General features: G+C 44.6%; 1 protein-coding gene across 5 annotated transcripts in view; it reads right to left on the bottom strand.

Moving 5' to 3' along the window:
- PCCA (propionyl-CoA carboxylase subunit alpha) overlaps positions 1-23,061 on the bottom strand; it is a 432,199-nt gene that overhangs the window by 5,583 nt on the left and 403,555 nt on the right. For 3 of the 5 annotated variants that reach the window (XM_031655639.1, XM_031655641.1, XM_031655640.1), the window contains one exon: positions 5,561-9,128. In XM_031655639.1, the coding sequence (XP_031511499.1) occupies positions 8,700-9,128 (429 nt within the window). In that variant the 3' untranslated portion in view covers positions 5,561-8,699. Of the gene's footprint in view, positions 1-5,560; positions 9,129-23,061 lie in introns of those variants that run through there. The other 2 variants (XM_031655643.1, XM_031655642.1) reach the window with 1 other exon arrangement.

The following is a 23,061-nucleotide window of genomic DNA, read 5'->3' as shown; positions in this document are numbered from 1 at the left end:
GATCCGCCCATGTTGGCCTCCCAAAGTGCTGGGGTTACAGATGTGAGCCACTGTGCCCGGCCTAGATTATTTAGCTGTAAATGAAAAACTAAGTAACAAACTTCTCTATTAACTTTGCACCATCTGTTTTGGAGACCATTTTCACTAATTCATCCCTAAGAGATGGTGCTTAAAAACTTCCTTGATGCCCTACAAAATAGTGAGATACATCTTGTTCAACAGAATCATGTTCTACCCCAACACACACGCACACACACACACACACGTGAACTTAATTGAATTTCGACTTGTTTCATCCTTTGGAAAAAATCGAGCTGGAGAACCAAATATGGTACAAACCGAATGTCAAAGAATATTGCAATGGAAACACAAACTACACCTGCCCCAGTCTGTGGGAAGAGGCTGGCACTCGAGGTGTGCTCCAGGGATGGGTGAGCATCGAGCTGGGCTCCTTCCAGCAATAGCAAAATGCTCTCACTCGGCTCCTGGGAGCAGGGGCTCTCACCCTAGGGCTTTGGAGCCCTGCTCCCAGCCGCGCTGGCTCTTGCAGAATGTGCCGCACACCGCAGGGTACACGCAGCGCACACCAGGGAGCTGGGCAGTGGGCCCAATGGAAGCAACACCTTCCAGATGGCCCGGGGTGCCTGGGAAGCCAGGCAGTAACTGGGTGCACAGAGAGGGCCCTCCAACGTGCTGTCTCTCTCCGACGCCCCCGGGTGCGAGGCCCATTCCTGCAGGATGTGTGCGCACACTTCTCCAACAGTTTTGTGAATCATCTGATCAAGACTTAATGATTGTGACAGGATGTCTCCAGTGTTGGGCTTACAAAATGGTCACAAGCCTCGCAAGTCTTTTTGATGAACCTAGTGGGCCTGATGTATTTCCCCACTCCCTGTCTAATTGGTGTAAAGTTTGGAGGCCTCGATCCTGTATCTTTCATCCAGCTTACTGCGTCCTCTCCTTTGACACGAGGTCAAGGTTCACATTCGCATCCGATTATCAGAGCGGCACTCATTAAGCGGGAGTCGGCCTTGCCCCAAACGAGGCTTGAGAGAAACCTCGGCCCATTTACTCAGCAGATTTTCGCCTGTCGCGGGGGCCCGAGTGTCGCCAGCCTTGCTCTGTGCTGAAGAGCTGCAGACACCTCCAGCTGATGATGAGTTGTGAGTGATGGGAATCAAATCCCGTAAAGCCAGCTGCTTGCCATGGTCGGCAAAATGACTCTAATGGATATAGGCTGCCAATTTTCCAGTTTTACTGGCAAGTCTTCCAAGGGTAATTAAGGGAAGTTATAAATGATATGGAAATCTCTCAAGTTCCATTTATTTTCGGAGGACTCTTTCCCCAGAGACTTTTATCTTCAAGCTTATAGTATGCTTTGTTGTGCTAATGATTTAAACCACTTCTTATTTCTGATTAAAGCCCCCAATATCCTTCTACCAAGTTCTCTTCACTCCTTCCACAAAGATTAAAAGACAGAGAACCTTCTCCCGCACATGCCCCCTTCTCAGAAAACATGCTAAGACGGGGACACATTTGGCAACGCGTATCATTCAAACTGCAAACTGCCATGACCACTAAGAACGCTCAAAGAAAGTGCAGGAAGAAAAAGAGAAGAGAAAGGGGGAAAAAAGACCACCAAACATAAAAGGAAGCCCCCACAAGCACAGACTTGAAAGCGGTGCTCAATACCAGATATCCATCAGAAGGTGGTGTAGCTCACTAATGTCATTTGATTTGGAATAAAAGCATGAAAATGATGGCAAAGGCCTAAAATTGGAGATGTAAGGGATGACTGCACAGTATTCCATTTCTCAATTTCATCCTTCAGAGCCACAAAATGGGGGTGATACAGTGAGTGGATGAGATTTACAGTAACAGCTGTGGTCTCCCACACAAGGGAGGCCCTTCTAATGGGCTGAGGTCTGTTTGGAACAGACGGGGAGTAACAAAACAAGGTTCCCTATTAAGAGTGTGCAGTTGTATTTCTGATAAAGAAAATGACGAGGGAGTCAGGTCTCCTTTAAGACAGCCTCATCCTCTTTTTGTTGCCCAAGCCCAGGGCTGTTTTAAATGCGTTATCGTTGAAATAGAGGCCAGGGGACGTACACAGCATCGAGTCCCCCCGCCCCCCAGGAAGCCCACTCTCCAGCAACTGTAAGGAATGCGGAGGAAGTGGTGCCAGTGGCATATGGCTTTCCACTGTGCTAAACATTCACACAAAAGACAGGTTCATCAGTCATTGCAGTGTCTGGATAAAAAATTAGCTCCTGATGGATGGTATTTTGAGCTTACCTGCTGCTAGTACATTACCAGAGAAACACAGGTTTTGAAACCCACATGACATTAGAAACTGCAGACCATGAAATACGACACGTGCAGAAGCACACAATGTACGCCAGATTATACAAAATAATAAATAAGCTATTTAAACCCTCTGCCTAAAATTGGGCCCGCTGCAAGGAACCCTGGGTCACTTCTATGCAGGCCAATTAATGCACAGCATCTGCTGTACAGAAGCAGGGCATGAAGCACTTCCGAATGATTTCGGCAATTAAAAGAAAACTGTTTCCTGCCTGTTCAGACAGCAACTGTTTCAATGCAAGAGTGAGCACCGAATCACTGTGTGCAGCTGAAAAATTAAGTCCCCTTTTTGGGGAAGAAGGGTGGGTGGGAGGAAGAATTTTTATGGAAAAAAGAGGATTCTTTTGTTGTTCTATGTTCTGTGTTTTTCTGCCAAATTAGACAGAAGGCTTGGAGGGCTTACCAGCCCGCTGCAGTTCCCACTTCTGCAGTACCGGGCCACGGGAAAAACACGATCAATATCAGCCCTGCTGACTGCGCCACAAACGTGAAAATCCCTCCATTTGATTGGTAAAGGCTGCTCTACTTGAACACAGGTGCCTGAATGCCACACATTTTAAGGCCCTTAGATCTGAAGAAAGATTGAGTTAACAGTCACAAGAAAAGGCATCTCACATTGAGTGAAAAGGCACTGCTTGCATCTGATTATATTAATAGCAACTTCCTCTGAGACGATAAGACAGGCTGGCAAATATCCCGTGATATTTCCTGAAGAAACGTGTATTCACATCCCAACATCTTCATGTAAAGCGAGGTGGGGAGGCGGCCACGGGAGACTGCAGTATTTGAGCAAGGATGGAATCATCATCAAAATACAAAGAGAGACCAGGCGGCAGGAGACGTGCGCCCAGCCCTTTCTCTGAAGGCTCCTTTAATGGCCCATGCACGAGCGGCCTCACTCTGGAGGGCGCGGGAACCCAGGGGCCACCCGTTCAGCCCCGATGCTGGCTTGGGACTTCAGGCACACATGCCGTCTGCCTGGTGCTCCCCTTGTCTCTCGAGTGGGGCTCCCCAGAACTGGGCAGCACTTGAGGGGCTAAGGGCAAGGGTAAATACTTGTGGCCAATATAAAACAAGTCCAGTTTCTTTCAGAATTTCTTAAAATGAAGAAAAATATGACTCTCCCTACTGCCCTCTAAGTTAGCTCAAAATCAGAGCCAAAGCCTGTAGTTACACAGAGAACTAGTGAAAACTGATGTCATTGACAACACCTTGGAAATTAGCTGGGGTCCTCTGCCTTTGTAAAGCATGCTACTGGAAAGGCTCTGTGAAAGAATGATTTTTTTGTAAACTTTTATTTTTATTAAAAGAGTGAGGAAAAGATAGTTTAAATCTTGGTAAGGCCGAGAATGGTCACTTACAAAAAGGTTAAAAACAAAGACAACACACCTTCTACTCCCAAGCAGGTCACTCCTGAAACATAAAGTCGCACGCCAAGCTTGGAGAAGACTCCGACAACATTGAATATACTGCCCTGCGTAAACATGTTTTATTTTACATGGATAATTGAGCACATTAAACTGTCAAAATCCCCACATTGTTACCTCCAACAAAAACCAACTCTTCACCTTTAAAAATAAACGTTATCTGGAAAAGATTAAAAGGCCAAATCCTGGGGGTGTCGTTACCTCTGAAGAAGACAGGACAGGAATGGGGTGGAGGAGCTTGCTGCGGGGGAAGTTCATTTTATGTGTAATGTTTCGTTGTCAAATAAAACTTGAAACACGTGGAAATGGTGAACAGCGGGCACAGGAGTGCTTGTTGGATTCTTCTCTGTAATTTTCTGCATGTTTGCAGCATTTCATCATTTTAAAGTTTTAAAATGTTAACGAAAGCATGGATCTCTGTGTGCGTGCTGTGAGATACAATCTGAGGTTTGGGTGAAAACTGGCATCCTGTCGAACTGCTTGAATAACCATTGCTATAAAATGTATAAATGTGGCCGGGCGCGTTGGCTCAAGCCTGTAATCCCAGCACTTTGGGAGGCCGAGACGGGCGGATCACAAGGTCAGGAGATCGAGACCATCCTGGCTAACATGGTGAAACCCCGTCTCTACTAAAAAAAATACAAAAAACTAGCCAGGCGAGGTGGCGGGCACCTGTAGTCCCAGCTACTCGGGAGGCTGAGGCAGGAGAATGGCGTAAACCCAGGAGGCGGAGCTTGCAGTGAGCTGAGATCCAGCCACTGCACTCCAGCCTGGGCCACAGAGCGAGACTCCGTCTCAAAAAACAAAAAAAAAAAATGTATAAATGTAATTATTACAATTATTTTATGACTGTAAATCGAGGCATCCAGAACCTGGAAAGTCTGTGATGCAGCTAGGCCGGTCCCTCTGCCAGGGAAAGATGCAGCGAGCGAGCCTGGGCTGCATGGGGCACACCAGCGCAACTCGCGCCAGGCAAACGCGCGTCCGGAGCGCCCAGCCCTGCCTTCTCGTTAGGATACTTGAGAAGCTTATGACATTTTCAAACCTTGTTTCTTTAAGAAATAAAAAATAAAGGTATCTCGCCAAGTTTGCCAGTTCTCCATGGTCGGCTATAAGCTCAGTTGCATGAGGCTTAGAGACAAAGGGGAGGTGTGGACATCATACTCTGAGATGGGATGGGGAGCCTGTCTGTGTCTTGTGGCCCTGACTGCTACCTGCGTGGGAGCCCGCCCTATCAAAGCAGCACGTGCAAGGAGGAAACAGAATCGGGGAGAAGTGTAAGTGGTGTTGCTACAACGCTCACCAGTGTGATGCTCTCACCGGCACACTGTACAGTGGCTGTTTCTTGCCTTTAAGGCGTTCACAGAGGAGCAACCCTAAATGCCTCACTGCCCCGCGGAAGGTCAGTTCCATCACGAGGTGGATCTTCTCAGCTCCACCAAAATATCCCCACGTCTAGCTGATATTGAATGGGCTAATTCGCAAGAGAAAGCAGCAACAGGTATTTAATTTCAATCTATTCTTTCACCTGCTTTCACTAATCGTTAAGAAAAAAAGAAATGCAGATGAGTATATAGCCAGCTTACGGTTGGTTCCTCATTTAATTGTTTGGTGTATTAAATGAGTATTTTTGATGCAAATCTGCGATGACCGCAGAATACAAACATTACTTGAAAGGATCTTAACTAAATGCAATATTAAAACGCCTCCTTGGGTGACTATCTTATGGGGTTGTTTTGTTTCTGATATCAAAAGGCTAACAAAGTGAATGTGCTTATCATGACTTTATACTTCAAAGTGAAAATTATGCAATACATTCAGCAGCTATAAGTCTAATTTACCATATGGAAAAATGTATTCTACCATTCTGAAAATATATATATTTTTAACATTTCTGTTCAAGAGTATCATAAAGATAGAAGGTTGAAACAGTTGAGTCATGCTACCTTTGATTACAGAAATGCTCCCAGTTTACAACAGTGTTACGTGTCTAAGAAAACAGGTTTGTTTTCAAACTGAAATGAGTTACTGCAGAAACATTTTCAGAAGGCATATAGAAAGGCACATAAGATTTATTCTATGAGTTGTTTCCTAAATTATATTAGTGATTCCTGACTTTAATCATCCACTGTCCTTTCTTATTGATTTGTTTGGTTACCTGCATTTTACTGTGTATTAAGATCCTCTCGCCACGTGTTCAAAAAAACTATTACACAATCATTTCAAATGTGACCTGCCACATCTAATGTTAAACAGTATAGAATAGACACTGAAAAAGTTCTCAGGAACTTTCGATGTGTGAACCCTACAGAAACCCTTCAAATAAAACACAGCTTCTGTGTTTAGGGCAGAGTGTTTCCAATGAATCAGTTCACAGGCCTTGGCACATCAAGTCCCCCAGGTGGATTCATTACTTCTCAACAGCCATCCCACATCTCTTCTTCCTGAGGTTTTTAAACTGTGTTCAAATTGTTTACTTCACAAAACAGATTTGTTAATTACGATTTATGTGACACTTTTTTTAGAACTTATTGCCAGGCCCACCATTCTAAGATTGGTCAAGTTTTACTTCAGCTAAACAGAAACATGATAGATTACTGGAATTTAAAAAATGAAAAGTAACATTTCAGAGAAAATCAGAATACTTGTAAGGCCCTTAGCTGTTTTTGGGTCCTTATTTTCCTTGAAAATACACTAAGGAGATTGACTCCATTATCTTCCCAGCCATAAAAGGGGAACCTCCTTCGGCTATTGTTAGTGCGGGGGGCGGGGCCCACAACATGCCCCCGCGGTGTTAAAATCATTTAAAACCGCAAAACTTCAACATGACAAGTAGTGTTTTCTCACAATGGCCTCAAGTAAGTGCCGTGCCTCTGGTCCAAGGAAGCTTCTTGTGTTTTAATTACAATAAGCAGAATTTAACTACAGAAGTTGTTCTAAGAGCCGGAGATGAAACTTCTCGGGCTGCACTGGGTTTCGGTATTAGTGGTTTGGGACATTTTTCACAAGCGGTCATTCAAGTGAAAAGACTGTTTCATCAAAACACAATGGCACAGAATATGAAAGGAAGTTCTGCAAGTACCAAAAAAGACAAATAAAAGCAAGCATACACCCCACCTGAGCAGGCCCCGCAAACAGAACTTAGGAGCACGCTGACAGATCCCGAGGTCCTGAGCCTGTTCACTACGTGTGCCCCTCAGGTACTCTGACTTTAAAGGAATGCATAAAATATTGGCCCCATTGCTCTGCAGTAATGTATTTTTAACAGTTAGTTCTCAAACCATTCTTAATGAGTACACACATTTAATTATTGGTGGGTGTTTTTAATATCTGAGCTACATCAATGAACCGAGGACTGATATCACATTGTTCCCATTTACGAAATGCCTTGCTTTTCTACATTCAATTATCAACCAGGAAATGGAATGTACAAAGGCCAGACCCTTTCTATATGTGGGAAAAGTCAGATCAGGAGCCAACAGCTGTTAAGAAACCAGAAGGCTGCGCTCATCTGGCCTTGGGAGTGCCCCGTTTCCTGCCTCTGAGCAGCCTCCTTGAGGGCCGCTGGGCTGATGGGCCAGGGCTGCAGTCTCACCCTCTTGCCCTCCAGGCTTGAGGTAGGAGCCGTCTCCCTCCTCCCTGCCCTCCCTCCCTCCACTGCGGTTTGGATTCAGGTGTTAGAAGAGGATTTAAGGAAAACATTTACTTGAAACACACACACACACACACACACGCATGCACACATGATTTTATAATTAAAGCCACATAATTAGGAGTGACAAGCTCAGGCTGGCAGTATGCAGACTATATGACTTCCAGAAAAAAACTTAAGAAAAATGAAACAAAACAAAACCCTTACATTGTTTACCAACCTACATATCTAGCACTAGAAGATTCCACTGACAGCTCTGATAATGTCATGTGCAAGTGAACAATTCTTTATGTCAAGGCCAAGAGACGATCCTCTGATGACCCTAATTCTGGAGATGGAAGATGCCCTCCCTGAATTTTACACACCACACACACACGTAATTTTTCTTACGGCCTCTCCCAAATCCTTAACCCGTGGGCATTAGACAGTCTTAAAGAGGGCTTTCTTCCAGGAGTCGACGCTTTCAGAGCAGAGCAACGCGCAGCCACGCAGCCTCTCTCACGCCTTTCTGAAAAGGCGGATAGTTCTATTTCTGTATCACCAAGTAAAGCAAACTTTAAGTCGTTTTTCTAACCTCGCATATTAGTTTCAGGGCTGATCATTCGAACAACTAAAACGGATCATGTTTTCTTAATATTCACATTGATGGCAAATATTTTTCTAGAAGCCAATGCCAACTACTGATGTTTTCCTCAGTGTTAAGCGGATATTTTATCTATACTAATTGAGAAATCAGGAGGCATTAAAATGTAAGCCCCAGTGACCTGAGATACAAAATGGAATCACCACTTCATCCATGAGAGACAGGAGACAGTCACGTCTGGCTGCTATTTTCCTGCACGGGAATAAAAATGCGAGTATTTCAGTGTCCCCGGAAACCTTCTGGGTGCCTCCTAAACTGTTTTCTTTTCACTTCCGCTGCTCATCAGTAGAGATTTCTATCCATGTTCTAAGAAAATGTGTGCATCCTACCAATTCATCCGTAGTGGTTACCTCGAGGAAATAATACAGCTTTGATTTGTGCTTTAATGTCACAAGATCAAGATGAAAAACTTCAAACTGTGATGCTACATTTCATTTACCAACTAACGGAAGTGCTCTGGTACTGTACAGATTGCAGAATTCACCTTTCCTCCGCTCTTCCCAGTTAGACATTTGTTCCAAGAAAATCATGCAAAAACTTCCTCATCAGAGTCTTATTCCCTGGCATGACTATCTTCATGGACGCTTTGAGCACAGCATACTAGAGAGTACTTTTAGGGCAAATACTTCCCAAAACACTGCATTTGCAAAATGACAGAATGAATCTGGCCGCCTTTCTGCTCCACTCCCAGATCATTTGGGAGGGGAAGTGCTGAGGGTCCTGGCACAAACCTAATGCAAACGTGAAACAGGTTGACAACACACAAAATCGACTTTGCTGTTTGCTGGAGGTCAGTTAAGAAAGAACTGCAAAGAGCTGAATCGTGCTGTTCCGTTAGCCATCGTTCTGGAGGGGGAAGTCTGAGACCAGCATGTCCTGCAGAGACACACACAGCCCTTACCGTGTCTCCAGGCTTGACAGAGACGGCCACCACCACTCCGGGCATTGGGGAACGCAGAACACTGCTTGTGTCCTCGGTCACTTTTTCCAGCATAAATTTGTTCAATTCTGCGGCGAGTTTGGTTAAGATATTCACCTTGTACTGAAGGGGAAAAATAAAACAAAACTATAAATGAGTTCAAATGAACTTTTCCTCAAAAGTAACATCCATTCTAAATCAATTTTTAGCTTTTAAATTCGAATTACAGTAACATCCTTAAATTCAAATGGTTCTCAATTGCTGTACACATCAAAATATTTGTTCCTGTCATATATTGTGAGCTAGTTATTTCAGAAATATCTTGAAATAAGGACTATTCCAGTTATTAATATTAATCATTGATAATATCATCCTATACCTTTAAAAAAAATCTCAAAATGTTATAAAGAAAACTGAGAATTTTACTTGTATTCCTTTCACCGCCTACAAACTTATCCCCATCAAGGAAAATCCCGTGAGCTGGGCAGGCCCCGGGGATGGAGGAGGTGATGTGTGGACAGGCGCCAGTAGATGGCAGCAGATGGCTGTCGCAGCTTCCCACAGCCCTCCAAGAGCGGCTGCGCTACGTATCAGTAAGTTAAGACAATGGGGTTCAGTGTTCATTTTGGGCAACACAGTATTTGAAATTCCATTTTTTCAGTGACAAAAACTGCTATATTCATGACTAAAAAAGCTGGCTTTTCTTAAAGGCACTACATAGTCTTTCTGATGTAACAAGATGGTTAGGAAAAGACGCAAGATAATGAATGCCTTCTGCACTAAGAGACAATAACATCAAGATGTTATAAACACTGACGGAAAATACACACAGACAAGTATATTCACGGCACCTTCTGTAGGTGGCTCTCAAATAACCGGGCGTATTCAGGGCAGTTCAGTGAAGCAGAACATTTCAAAAAAGAGAATTCCTATCCTGTCCGTGAATAAATCTATGAGCCACAATTTGGTCTATCCAAACAGAAAAATGATAAAATGGTTTGAGGAAGTGTCTCTCGGTGAAATTGGAACCACCACCCGAAGGTTCTGGATCCCCATCAGGTCTGATTTCTCTTGGGTAAGAAAGAAGCAGCAGTGAGACAGCTCCATTTTCTTCAAAAACAAAAAAAACAACCTGCTGTAACTCAAAGCCTCCTGTGGGCATCATGATGGCAGGGATGCAAAAACAAAATATAATTCCCCCTTTAATTCTGTATGGGGATGGCGGGAATCTGTAAGTGCCTCTTCACAGGGCCTACTGAAAAGGGTGGGGGGAGAGCTTTGATGGCCAAAGTTCCAAGTGGATTTGCGACACTGTGACAGGTTGAATAATAACATCTTTTGCGTGTTTCTTTACTCCTGAGTGTGTGTTTTGCAATCAAGGCATAGAAGCGTCTGCCAGTTTCTGAAGCATATGATCCTTAAGTGAAATTACAGTGCAAATAAAAGCTTTTTGCTTCTATTAAAATTCATCTGAGTCATAAGTGGTGAGGGAAAAAGCGAGGAGAGTGCACGCTGCTGTCAGTCTAACAAACATTCTGGGCAGAGGGACTATTTATCAGTGATGAATTGTACCTCCAAGTCCTTCATTAAATCAATGGGGGAGGGTGTGGAGGGACAGAGGGGACTATAATTGGACCAAATTGCAGTTTTTGTGTCTGTGCTGTCTGCCATAAGGGAAAAAATCCAACATCACTAGAGGCATCAGACTCAACAAAAAAAGTTACTTTTGTAGTTGGTATCGCCCTGAGCTGCGCCTTCTATACAACTGATTTGCAACGTGCCTCGTTCAGTTTTCAGTGTAGCACACAGATCTATTTTTTTTTTTGTTTTGCAGAATTCGACTTCAAAATGTGAAGCCTAAATCCAGGAAAAGTATCTTCATACACTGAGAATATGATTTATACCACATTTCACCACAGTGGATATACTCCAGAACTAAGTTTAGTTATATCACAGATCAGCCTGCATATGAACAAAGTGCTAAGACTGTATTTAGCTTCATTTCTCCCCAGAAATTACAAGATTCTGACTAACACTGGATCCTTTTACTATTTTTATAATTTTCATCTTTCAGATTCCTTTCTCTGTAGGACTCCTGCTTTGCTTGGAAAGAGATGTAAAAGAGTCACAAACTCAATGCCTTCAGATGCAGTCTTTGTTACTGATGAGATGTTCCTTTTCCTTTTGTATTTGTTTATTGTTCTTAAATCTGTTTGGGGGATAAGTGACTTATTGTAATAGCAAGTAAAAATAACAACGGGGTAAACTCCTCCAGAGAGGCCTTGGTGCAAATAGTTGGTTTAGAAATGACCTTTCTGAATATAAAAAGAGAAGGCAGAGAGAGAGTCTCTTTTTAAGATTACCTTTGATGTTGTCCTGACCCCGTGAGTGTACCACACAAACACGCCTTCTTAAAACAACCTCTCAGCTGGCCTGTGCTGTGCCGCACAGGGCGCGTGCCAGGATGGGGCCCAAGCGGGGTGCAGCACATGGGTCCCTCAGAATGAACTGCCTGGTGAGAACCGTAAAAGCTTTTTGATGCCCCGGAAAAGAAGTCATTTAAGAATGTACACCAGGACTTTCCAAGCTGATGATCAAAACTGCTATTTATTGGCGTCTCTGGATTCTTCGGGGGCACAGAGCAGCCAATGTTTTGTGAGACTTCAGGAACGCGCCCCTACCTGGACCGCAGGGTACAAGCTCGGTTTCACCGTGGGCATTTAACTATTCCTCAGCGGTTGTGCGAAACTCCCCTAGAGAGTTTTGATTTTAAGTTTTTGTGGTTGTTTTCAAGCAGATAAATCACAAAGTTGATGTCTGAGGGCAGGAATCGAACACTCTGAAGGCTCGTGGACAGGACAGAGTAGCAGGATCCCAGCAGCAGCCAGGTTTTCCCGCTGCCTGGGTAGGGTGAGGAAAATGCCAGCATGGGTGACAGGCAGCTGCCTGTGGGTGGGGCTGGGCTGCCACGGAGCCGGAAGATGGTCCGCTCCAGTGAGCTCAGGGCCGGTCAGTGTGTGGAACTTCACTCCTTCACTGCGCTGGCTCAGGAAGGCGCTCTCCAGACTACGCAGCCAAATGAAAAAAACGTTCTTGAAAAACAGCTCACCATATAAGTGAGAACAGAACAGGTGCTCTCTGGACTTGGCCCGGTGGGACTCCTCAACTCACACACGACAGTAATGGGAGGGAATTAGGTGTTATCTAATGACCCAGTGATGGAAAAGTGACCCCAGCCCTGGTCTCTAAGCAAATTAATTTTATGGCTTCTGCAGTGTGAAACCATGTCTAACAAGAAAATTTCTCCCAAAAACTTAGAAGAAAGAAGAGTCACAGCTGACATGAAAGGGTCAGGAAGAAAGCCACAAGAGCTGCACAATGATAAGACACTCCAGTGGGACTGTTTTTAAAATTGACACGCAGCTCTTCCATGGGCCTGATGAAAGGCTGGGGGCTGAGAGTGGTTGCTGCAGGAGGAGGCGGCTAGTCACAGTCTGGGTGAGAGAGGCACATTATCACTGGACCTCATTCAGAAAAGCATCCTGTAACTGGGCATATGTGCCTGCGCCCCAGCACCCCAGAACTCAGCACCCCAACGACAGCGAAGAGTCACCCGCCCTGAGACACCCTCCACTCTGACGGGCACACAGAATACCACCCTGGAGGCTTTTGTATTTGTATAGTACTGCACCTCCCTACAGTGTTAACTCCACCCACTTCTTCCACAGCCTATGGAAATACCAGTCATGTAATTCTGCAGACCCCATGCGCTAATGTGCTGCGGTGATTCCGAGGTCTGTGGCTGCTCCCGAGGTGAGCGCTTGCAGTTTGCTGTACAGTTTTCAGCTGTGATTTCAGAGCCTCCAGTGCCACTGTCAACCTCTGTTCCTCTTCAAGTGGGCTCACTTCCAGTTTCCATTTCTAATTCATTCTTCCAGTAACAATTAGGACACGTACAGTTGACTGACTGTTAATGTTCTTTCATGTCCTCAACTGCTGCCATCTCGGTCAACACCAACTCAAGGGCAGGTGCTATCTTTGACTGTAAATCACTGTGCATCAGTTATCTTGAAGCACTGGCCAAATACTGTCCACGCAACCCTCACTAAGTAAGGTGGCAGACACTTTCAAACATTAGGCTCTCTTCCTAGTCAAGGTTTTACACCTTCTAGCCCCAAAGGTCTCCAACATTAATCTGTCTCATTTCCACAGCGTGGCAGTGAGAGCGACACTCAAATATGCCCCTAAAGGTCTACTGTCCTAACTCAGAGCTAGGGAAATAGTGTCAGTGTTTTTTAAGTGATGGGAAAGGGTGAAATGCAAAACTGATGCATCTTTAAAAACACTGGCATGTCAGAAAAGCAGAGAAAAACTAGATATAAATTAAAACACTTCAGTGGAATGAGACTCGTAATTCGACCACGTTCTCCTCTCCTCAATTCTCTGTAGGGTACACAATTATCACTTCAGGAAAAACATAGCAAGGTTCGGAGCCATACAAAATGATTTCCCTCCACTTCCGCACAGGGCCCAGTGGCCTGATATCTGAGCTAAACCACCACCACCAATCTCCAACACACAACAGTGACGGTACACAGAATTGAAGCCTGCGGCTGTCCTTCCTTTGGAGGTGCAGCCCAGGTGAAGGAACAGACATGAACAGGCAGCAGCTAAGGCGCAGGGCGAACCACAGCCTCCTACAGCTGCAGTCGCTGGAACAGCCTGTTAGCATAATGCTGTGACAACTCCATCAGTGCAGTCTCAAGGTAGCTGTCAATCAGGATGCATCATTTAATCCAACAGCACTCGGAGGACTTTCTCCTACAACCCGCATGACAGCATATCTACAGCTCTATTTATGTCAGCGCCCAGTTGTGTTTACAATGTTGTTGTAATTAGAAAAGATGCAACAGGCAGCAATATTATTGAGATTTCCATTTTGTAGTATTGCCCTGTAAAGTGTGATCTTGCTTCACAGAGTCATGCTAAATGACAAAAGGCTATTTTCTTCAATCTCCCAGCTCAGACAGCACTTCATTTGCAGCTATCTATAATTAGATTAATGGTGTAGTGCGGTACAAAGCAGGCCCACTTCACATCAGATAGCATATGAATTAGGACAAACACTTATTTCAATTCCAGGCAGAGAAAGCAATGACTGGGGTATTTAGCATACCCTTTATGGTGGAATGAGATGTTAATTGTGTACCATTACCTCTAAACTGCTTGCTTGTTGTATAAATCACTGTGCTAATTGATGCAGAGATAGAAATGTAGCCACAGGCAAGAAAGCAAAGGAATGAGAGCTGAAGATGGTGGATAAAGGATTATCGAGTAAAACCATATGGAGATGAGGTTCCTTTGAAAACTTTGCTTTCTGCCCATGAGCAAGATTTCTTCATATACAGCAAAACTCTGGTACCAGAAAATAAAAATTAATTTTACATTCCTTTTTAAAAACACAAATTCCTTGTAGAAGTTCTGGCTGCCAGAAATCCAAATAATAGGTATGTGGAATTCCTCTTAATATACATTTATAAAAACATGGAATGTGTAGTTTTCAATAGAGCTCCTCATCTGGGTTTTTGGCTCATGGGTTAATAAGTAACACTTGTAAACTATACCTGAAGCAGATGTTTCAGACCCTCCACAGGGCAAAAACAAATTCTTTCCCAAGGCTTGAAGCTGTTCTTTTAGGCAAAAGAAAAAAAAAAACCACACACACACCACCACTATGCTGGTTTAGTCTGTTATAGACTCTAATTGTGTAGAAACATTTATTTAGGATGTGAATCCAACAGAACAGAATCATTTTCATCTACCATTAAAACACCGATTTTAATACCATCACCCAAACACTGAAATCTGACTATTTCAACTTAATGAAGAGATATTCTTCCTTGTTTTTTCTTTTCTTTTTTTTTTTTTTTTTGAGATGGAGTCTCACTGTGTCTCCCAGGCTGGAGTGCAGTGGCGCGATCTCGGCTCACTGCAAGCTCCTACCCCCGGGTTCACGCCATTCTCCTGCCTCAGCCTCCCAAGTAGCTGGGACTACAGGCGCCCGCTACCGCGCCCGGCTACTTTTTTGTATTTTTAGTAGAGACGGGGTTTCACCATGTTAGCCAGGATAGTCTCGATCTCCTGACCTTGTGATCCACCCGCCTCGGCCTCCCAAAGTGCTGGGATTACAGGCTTGAGCCACCGCGCCCGGCCTCTTCCTTGTTTTTTCTAAAACTAGCAAAAAAAAAAAAAAAAAAAAAAAAAAAAAAACCAGAAGCAAGTAGTAATTTAAAAGCTTCCGTTTAAAAATCTCCAAATGTTACTCTTCCTTTGTAAAATGTCTTGTTCTGCACTCAACAACTCTTAATAGGGTAAAAATGAGTGTCTCAAAAGCACACGTACAGAAATCAAAAGCTTCATCCCATAAGTCAAACCATCGGTGAGCCACACATAAACGTGCTCCTGGGAAGTTCATAAATCAAGTGCATGTGTCCTGAGTACATGCTCACGTTTTTTTAATATCAAGGCAACACTGAGGTGCAGATTAGTGCTGTGGACCTTCTCGCAAATTCAGCTGCTTAGGAATTAGCACTGTTACAACATTCTATGCAGAAGACAAATGCATAGGGTCAGTTAGCAGCTCCAGTTCTCAACGTCACAGCAACAGTTCATATCCATCTACACCAAGTGCACATTTGAGAAACCCTGTATCGTTCCGCCTTGTGAAATATGAACACCATAATAACTTACAAGAAAATAAAACAATGTTTCAAGAAACTAGAAAAGTCTAGTTCAAGTTACCAGGACTGAAACTTGGGAGGGGAAAGTCCAGAGCTTCTTTGTTGGAGGCCACAGCTGTCACCTATCCCTGTACACAGTGGCCCTTATTATTCATCTGACTGCTGAACTAAGGACACCTGTATCACAACTGCAAGCGTTTATGGTTTAGGTCATTATGCTAAATAATATTAAAAACAAAATCCGCAAAAGAAACATCAAGGACTCTCAGGACGGAAACCAACGTCAGCGCAATAAATAGCGTGAACTACTCTGCAACAACCCCTCCCAAGCATCAAGGCGACATAAACAGAAAGGAGAAAAGATGTGGAAACAGCGTAGAGGCCCACCTCCTGGTCGTTAATCACTTGTTGAGACCATTTAAACTACAGCCTTAGAGCCTCCAGCCAAAACCAACATGCCTCAGCGAAGCTGGTGTTAACAGAAGAAAATATATGGTTTCTGATATTGCGTCCCAGTTCCTCAACATTTGCTCCAATTGAAAAGGCAGTTAAACACAGAGTAAATCATCCAGTTAGCCTCGCTGTTTAGTGACACACAATTGATAATGTCAATACATTGCAGCAACATAATGTGTCACTTTCAACACTCGTCTGCTGCCATTTATGAATCAATCTGTACTCAAGGTTTTATTGTGTTACTGGTAGGTGGTTCTTGGAGTTAAGTCTTTTATTGGACCAATGAATGTGCCACAAGGAGGCTCAACGGCAGTAAGCAGCAATCTCATTTTTTGAGGGAAAAATTAACAAAAATAGGAGTGGGAAGAAAATCCCAACAAAAGAACAAAAATATCTGAAGCCCATTCAGCAACTCATTTTTCAAAAATCTTGCAAAAATGGGGAGGGTTTCCTTAGAGAAAAGAACCATCTTAAGTCTAATCATCAACAGCATTGAAGGAATGGGTAAGTCTGTGTGTATCTCGGGCTCGCTTCCGAAAGGCGATCTCTGGAGGGAAGAATATGGGGCTGTCAGTAATACAAAAATCTAGCCCCATCCTTTGTTCCATCTTGTTTTTGTAATTGGAAACACAAGACTCATTCCAGTTCTACTGTCCTAAGATAAGCAACTTTAAAAAAAAAAATAGTGCCAAAAATTAAATTGAAAATTAAACACTAGGCCAGGTGTGGTGGCTCACACCTGTAATCCCGGCACTTTGGGAGGCCGAGGCGGTAGGATCACGAGGTCAGGAGTTCAAGATCAGCCTGGCCTACACAGTGAAACCCCGTCTCTACTAAAAATCCAAAAAATTAGCCAGGCGTGGTGGCGGGTGCCTGTAATCCTAGCTACTTGGGAGGCTGAGGCAGGAGAATCGCTTGAACGTGGAAGATGGAGGTTGCAGGGAGCCGAGATTGCGCAGCTGCACTCCAGCCCAGGCTACAGTGTGAGACTGTCTCAAAAAAAAAAAAAGAAAGGAAGAAAGAAAGAAAGAAAAGAAAATTAAACATAGACCCAGCACTCATTAAGAGAGGATTTATTTCTTCCCTTGTGTTGCACTGAGGTTACCTTGTAATCTGTATCACTAGTATCATAAGAGAGGCCTAAAACTGACGGAGGGAAGAGAGCTGGCATCTGGGAGGCTGCCCCATTCCTAGTCTTCTAAGAATTCTGAGGCGGTCGGCTGGGCGCAGTGGCTCACGCCTGTAATCCCAGCACTTTGGGAGGCCGAGGCAGGTGGATCACCTGAGGTCAGGAGTTTGAGACCAGCCTGGACAACATGGCGAAACCCCATCTCTACTAAAAATACAAAAATTAGCCGGGCATGGTGGCAAGCGCCTATAATCCGCTACTTGGGAGGCTGAGGCGAGAGAATCGCTTGAACCTTGAAGGTGGTGGTTGCAGTGAGCTAAGATCGTGCCACTGCACTCCAGCCTGGGTGACAGAGCGAGACTCCATCTCAAAAAAAAAAAAAAAAAAAAAAGAATTCTGAGGTGGTGTCTGATGTGCAGGAGGGCACTGAGAAGTCCTCAGTGGGTTTCCCAAGGAGCAAGTCTGTTAATGACGGCAGCCTCCTTGGAGCGCGGCGCCATAGTGTGCAGGTGTGCCGATGATAAAGGGGGCCCAGCCTCCGCCTGGCCCAAGTGCCCGCAAGCTAACAAGTAGGTGCATATGCCACAAAGGCAATTTGCTGGAATAAGTGGCACTTTCACATCCACAAAGGCAAGGCCATTTACAATGAACTGTACAGAATGCACAAAATAGAACATGTGCATTCTATTTGATCCGGAGTCTCCGTGACACATTATGACTATAATGAGTCATTTTTTTTCTTTTTACTCAAGAAAAATATTACAGATCTTTGAAAGCCATGTACTCAATTATATAACAATACCAACATCTGTTAACAGTACAGGCTGTTTCTATTCTGTATCTCGAATTGTTTTATGTAATTACGAGTTTATAAGGTATTTGGTAAAAGGGTAAGAAAGTACCTTTTTAAAGCACTATATAATTTGGGGTACAATGAAGTGTTCTCTTAAAAATCTATAATTAGGACAGCATCAGCTTACAGAAAAGTACAGGAAATGTTATAAAAACACAATTATGTAAATAAGCACCGAGGTGAGGAAGTGTACCATTCCACAATGGTGCCACCCCTCTTCTTTTTCTTCCTCCTATCTGAAATGTTCTTTGCTCATATCAAGTTGAAGTCATGCTGTCAGAATGAATGATCTTTGGGGGAAAAAAGATGAGGAGCTCAGCCTTCCCATGTAAGTCCTCAGTCCCCCGCAAGTTGGAGCACCTGGGAAGTGTTCTAATGTGAGGGGCTTCAACAACAATCTTGCCTTTACAGGTTTTCTTAAATATTTTTACTGTTATGAATTCACTGAAGAAACTCAAAATTCAAAATGCTGGCTTTATGGGACAGAAATTCAGAAACTAAAATACAGAAAGTCAGAGTAAACAAAATGAGAGATGACTGATGCTGTGAGGCAGACTGTTGGCCAAGAAAACGGAAGCAGAAAACAACTGAAACCGGGCCGGGCGCGGTGGCTCAAGCCTGTAATCCCAGCACTTTGGGAGGCCGAGACGGGCGGATCACGAGGTCAGGAGATCGAGACCATCCTGGCTAACAAGGTGAAACCCCGTCTCTACTAAAAAATACAAAAAACTAGCCGGGCGAAGTGGCGGGCGCCTGTGGTCCCAGCTACTCGGGAGGCTGAGGCAGGAGAATGGCGTGAACCTGGGAGGCGGAGCTTGCAGTGAGCTGAGATCCGGCCACCGCACTCCAGCCTGGGCGACAGAGCCGGACTCAGTCTCAAAAAAAAAAAAAAAAAAAAAAAAAAAAGAAAACAACTGAAACCCCCACCGCCACCCCCACCCCCACCCCCACCCCCGAAAGGTTCTGGACTGAAGTAGGAGAAATGAGCGCTGGTGTCGGGGTCGCCTAAGAATCTTACGGTTTACAGTACTGACATATCCTAGACGCTGAGCCAAGGAGGACTGCCGGCGCCCTCATGCTGTGCTCTATACAGAACACGATGCTGAAGGTAGCCAAGGCCTGGAGAGCCATGGGAGAAATTGGGAGACAGGGCGATGTGGCCCCCGTCCTGGCAGCAGCAGAGCATGAAAGCCCAAGTGTCTGAAGCCAACCGGCCTGAGTGTGACATCCCAACAAGATGGCACCTTCTGACCAAGTTACCTCCTTCTCAGACAAATGTCCTCTCTAAAATCACGCTAATACAGGTCTTGAATAATTGTTTTGAGGATTAAATTTACGAAGATGTGCAGTGCGCCTAGCAACTGCTGGACGGTAACTATTCACCAGGTATTTCCTGTCTCCTTTCCAAACATCTGTGGTTGTTCAGGATGAAAGAGTGGTGGATTTCTTTTTTGGCGGGGGTGGGCAGAGAACAGGGTACCACTCTGGCACTCAGGTTGGAGTGCAGTGGCATGACCATGGCTCACTGCAGCCTCGACCTCCTGGGTACAAGTGATCCTCCCACCTCAGCCTCCCAAGTACCTGGGACTACAGGCAGACACCACCATGCCTGCTTAGTGTTTGAGTATGTTTTGTAGAGATGGGGTTTGCCACATTGCCTAGGCTGGTCTTGAACTCCTGGGCTCAAGGGATTCACCTGCCCCAGGTTCCCAGAGTGCTGGGATTACAGGCATGAGCCACTGTACCAGGCTGACACTGGTGGATTTTATTTTAAAATCATGTATTGTAGGACGTCTCAGATTAACTTCTAATTGTTAGAGTTCTAGCTCTATGCTCTCCACGTTTGAAAGCAAATAGATTACATTCTTCAAACATCACATCTGGCTCTAAAATCAAAGAAACGAAGTTGATTCCGTGTTCAGAGAGGTTCCCGGGCACACAGCAAGGTACCCCACGGTTGTCTTTTCCTTAGTTAGAAGCACAGTGAATTAGAGAAACGGTTTGGTTCATTCATTCAAAAACCATTGATCGAGCGTATCTGGGCAATGTTAAGAATACAAAATAAACAAGAAAAAATGTCTCCTGACCTAAATACCATAATCTGGCCAGAGGGGAAAGACATTCATGAATGACACAATATAAACGTATTCAAGGATTACTAAGAATATGATCAACATGAGGTGGGCTTTTTTATTTTAGCCCCTCTCTTACAGAAAATCTCCAGGGTGCGAGGCAGTAGAGTAGTGGTTTACTGTTTAGGATCTGGAGTCAGAATACTCTTCCACTTAGACCCTTGGGAAAGTTCGACTTTCCATGTCTCAGATTCCTTCTTTATGAACTGTGGATCATAATAGCACCTACTTCTGTGGAGAGTAAGTGCTTTTTTTTTTTTTTCGAGACAGAGTCTCGCTCTGTCACCCAGGCTGGAGTGCAGTGGCCGGATCTCAGCTCACTGCAAGCTCCACCTCCCAGGTTCAAGTGATTCTCCTGCCTTAGCCTCCCGAGTAGTTGGGACAACAGGCGCCCGCCACCACGCCCAGCAATTTTTTGTATTTTTAGTAGAGACGGGGTTTCACCATGTTGGCCAGGATGGTCTCGATCTCTTTGACCTCTTGATCTGCCTGCCTCAGCCTCCCAAAGTGTTGGGATTACAGGCGTGAGCCATGGCGCCCAGCCAGTAAGTGAATTCTTGTATGAAGAAGTCTCAGAACACAGAAATGTCATTAAGTATTTAATAGCCATCATTACTACTGATTGTTGTCATTAAAACATGTCCACAGATGGACAAAATTCTTGGGCACAGTCACTGAGAAGACACTGGAGGCTGTCTGGATGGGTCTAGAATTCAACACACAAGGATCTGAATTGCTTCCACGCCTGCCCACATGCTCTCAGGTGCACAACAGCCACGTACCTCAACTCTTCATGCTGATTCTCTTCACTGGAAGTGTCCTCTGATCACCTTCCTAACCTAATAATTTGGCCTTCTATTCAATTCTCATATGAACATTCTCCTGACTTGGAACTTCGTCCTATCCATGGGATCTGACTATAATAATCTTTCCCCAGACTTTAAGACTATGTTTCTAATTTCTCATGGCAGAAGAATTCATATTTGAGGAACCTGAGATTTTATAAGAAAATGAAAATCAGGGGACTGAGTGAAATTTCACAGCTCTTATAAAACCATGTATTTTATGGAGTTAAAAATAGTTATAGGCTTGTTGTAACAAGTCCAATGGTAAAGAGCTGTATAAAACAACTTACTAATCCACGCTCTCACATCTAATCCCACTCCCCTTCAGTAATGTCAATTTTTATTGTATATCTTTTACTCACATGAATCTATCAAAATATAAACATATAATATATGTAAACTACAAATACATTTAGCCTGGATAAAATGAAACACTGAAGACTGCTTATTATTATTTTTGAGGATCTCATTCTGTCACTCAGGTTGGAGTGCAGTAATGTGATCACAGCTCCCTGCAGACTCAACCTCCTGGGCCCAAGTGATCCTCCCACCTCAGCCTCCCAAGTAGCTGAGACCACAGGCACATACCACCACGCCCGGCTAAGTTTTAAAAAATTTTTTGTAGAAATAGGGTTTCGCCATGTTGCCCAGGCTGGTCTCAAACTACTAGGCTCAAGCAATCCAACCACCTTGGCCTCCCAAAATGTTGGGATTATAGGCATGAGCCACTGTGCCCAGCCCAGAGCTCATTTAAAGAGGGAGAAAATTACGATCTTTTGCCATTCAACATCCTCGACTCATTGTAGACTTTTTTTTTTTTTTTTTTGAGACGGAGTCTCGCTCTGTCTCCCAGGCTGGAGTGCAGTGGCCGGATCTCAGCTCACTGCAAGCTCCGCCTCCCGGGTCCACGCCATTCTCCTGCCTCAGCCTCCCGAGTAGCTGGGACTACAGGCGCCCGCCACCTCACCCGGCTAGTTTTTTTTGTATTTTTTAGTAGAGACGGGGTTTCACCGTGTTAGCCAGGATGGTCTCGATCTCCTGACCTCATGATCCACCCGTCTCAGCCTCCCAAAGTGCTGGGATTACAGGCTTGAGCCACCGCGCCTGGCCTGACTCACTGTAGACTTTTAAACACATGATGTTTAATACAGAAAAAACCTTTATTATTACTTCTTTCTTTTTTTTTGAGATGGAGTTTCGCTCTTGTTGCCCAGGCTGAAGTGCAATGGCACGACCTTGGCTCACGGCAACCTCTGCCTCCTGGGTTCAAGCGATTCTCCTGCCTCAGCCTCCTGAGTAGCTGGGATTACAGGCATACGCCACCACACCCAGCTAATTTTGTACTTTTAGTGGAGATGGGGTTTCTCCATGTTGGTCAGGCTGGTCTCGAACTCCTGACTTCAGGTGATCTGCCCACCTCAGCCTCCCAAAGTGTTGGGATTACAGGCGTGAGCCACTGCGCCCGGCCGGAAAGGACTCAGGTAAATTATTTTTCCTTGTGCCTGCTTAGCTAGCTTGTCTTAAGCATGCTGCTGTTCCAAGCCTCTGTCAACACGCAGCCACTGCCCAGGCCAACTCGAGAATGTGGCAGAGTATCCTCCAGTGGCCCTGCCAGTCTCTCTCCCACGATCCAGCCTCCTCTGCACCCCAGGAGTCAGAAGGTCCAGCTGTAAATACAGCTTTAAGGCCCTGGGTCTGCATTGGCCTCAGTTTCTACAGCCTTTCCCAACGCTGCACTGAAATTTCCTGTCCTCTGCCATCTGCTCGGCCTCCCTCTTCTTTTCTCAACTTTGTTTCCTCTTTTTCTAATTATCCCCAACAGCGTGACTCGTTATCTGCGTGTAACAGACAACTCTGCGTGGCTGCAGTGACTCCACTAGGATTGTCCCTGAATCCCTGTC

Source organism: Papio anubis, chromosome 15 (genome assembly GCF_008728515.1).
Source record: "Papio anubis isolate 15944 chromosome 15, Panubis1.0, whole genome shotgun sequence".
NCBI classification, from domain to species: domain Eukaryota; kingdom Metazoa; phylum Chordata; class Mammalia; order Primates; family Cercopithecidae; genus Papio; species Papio anubis.
Note: the sequence above shows the minus strand (reverse complement) of the source record. Positions and strands in the feature narration are given on the sequence as shown.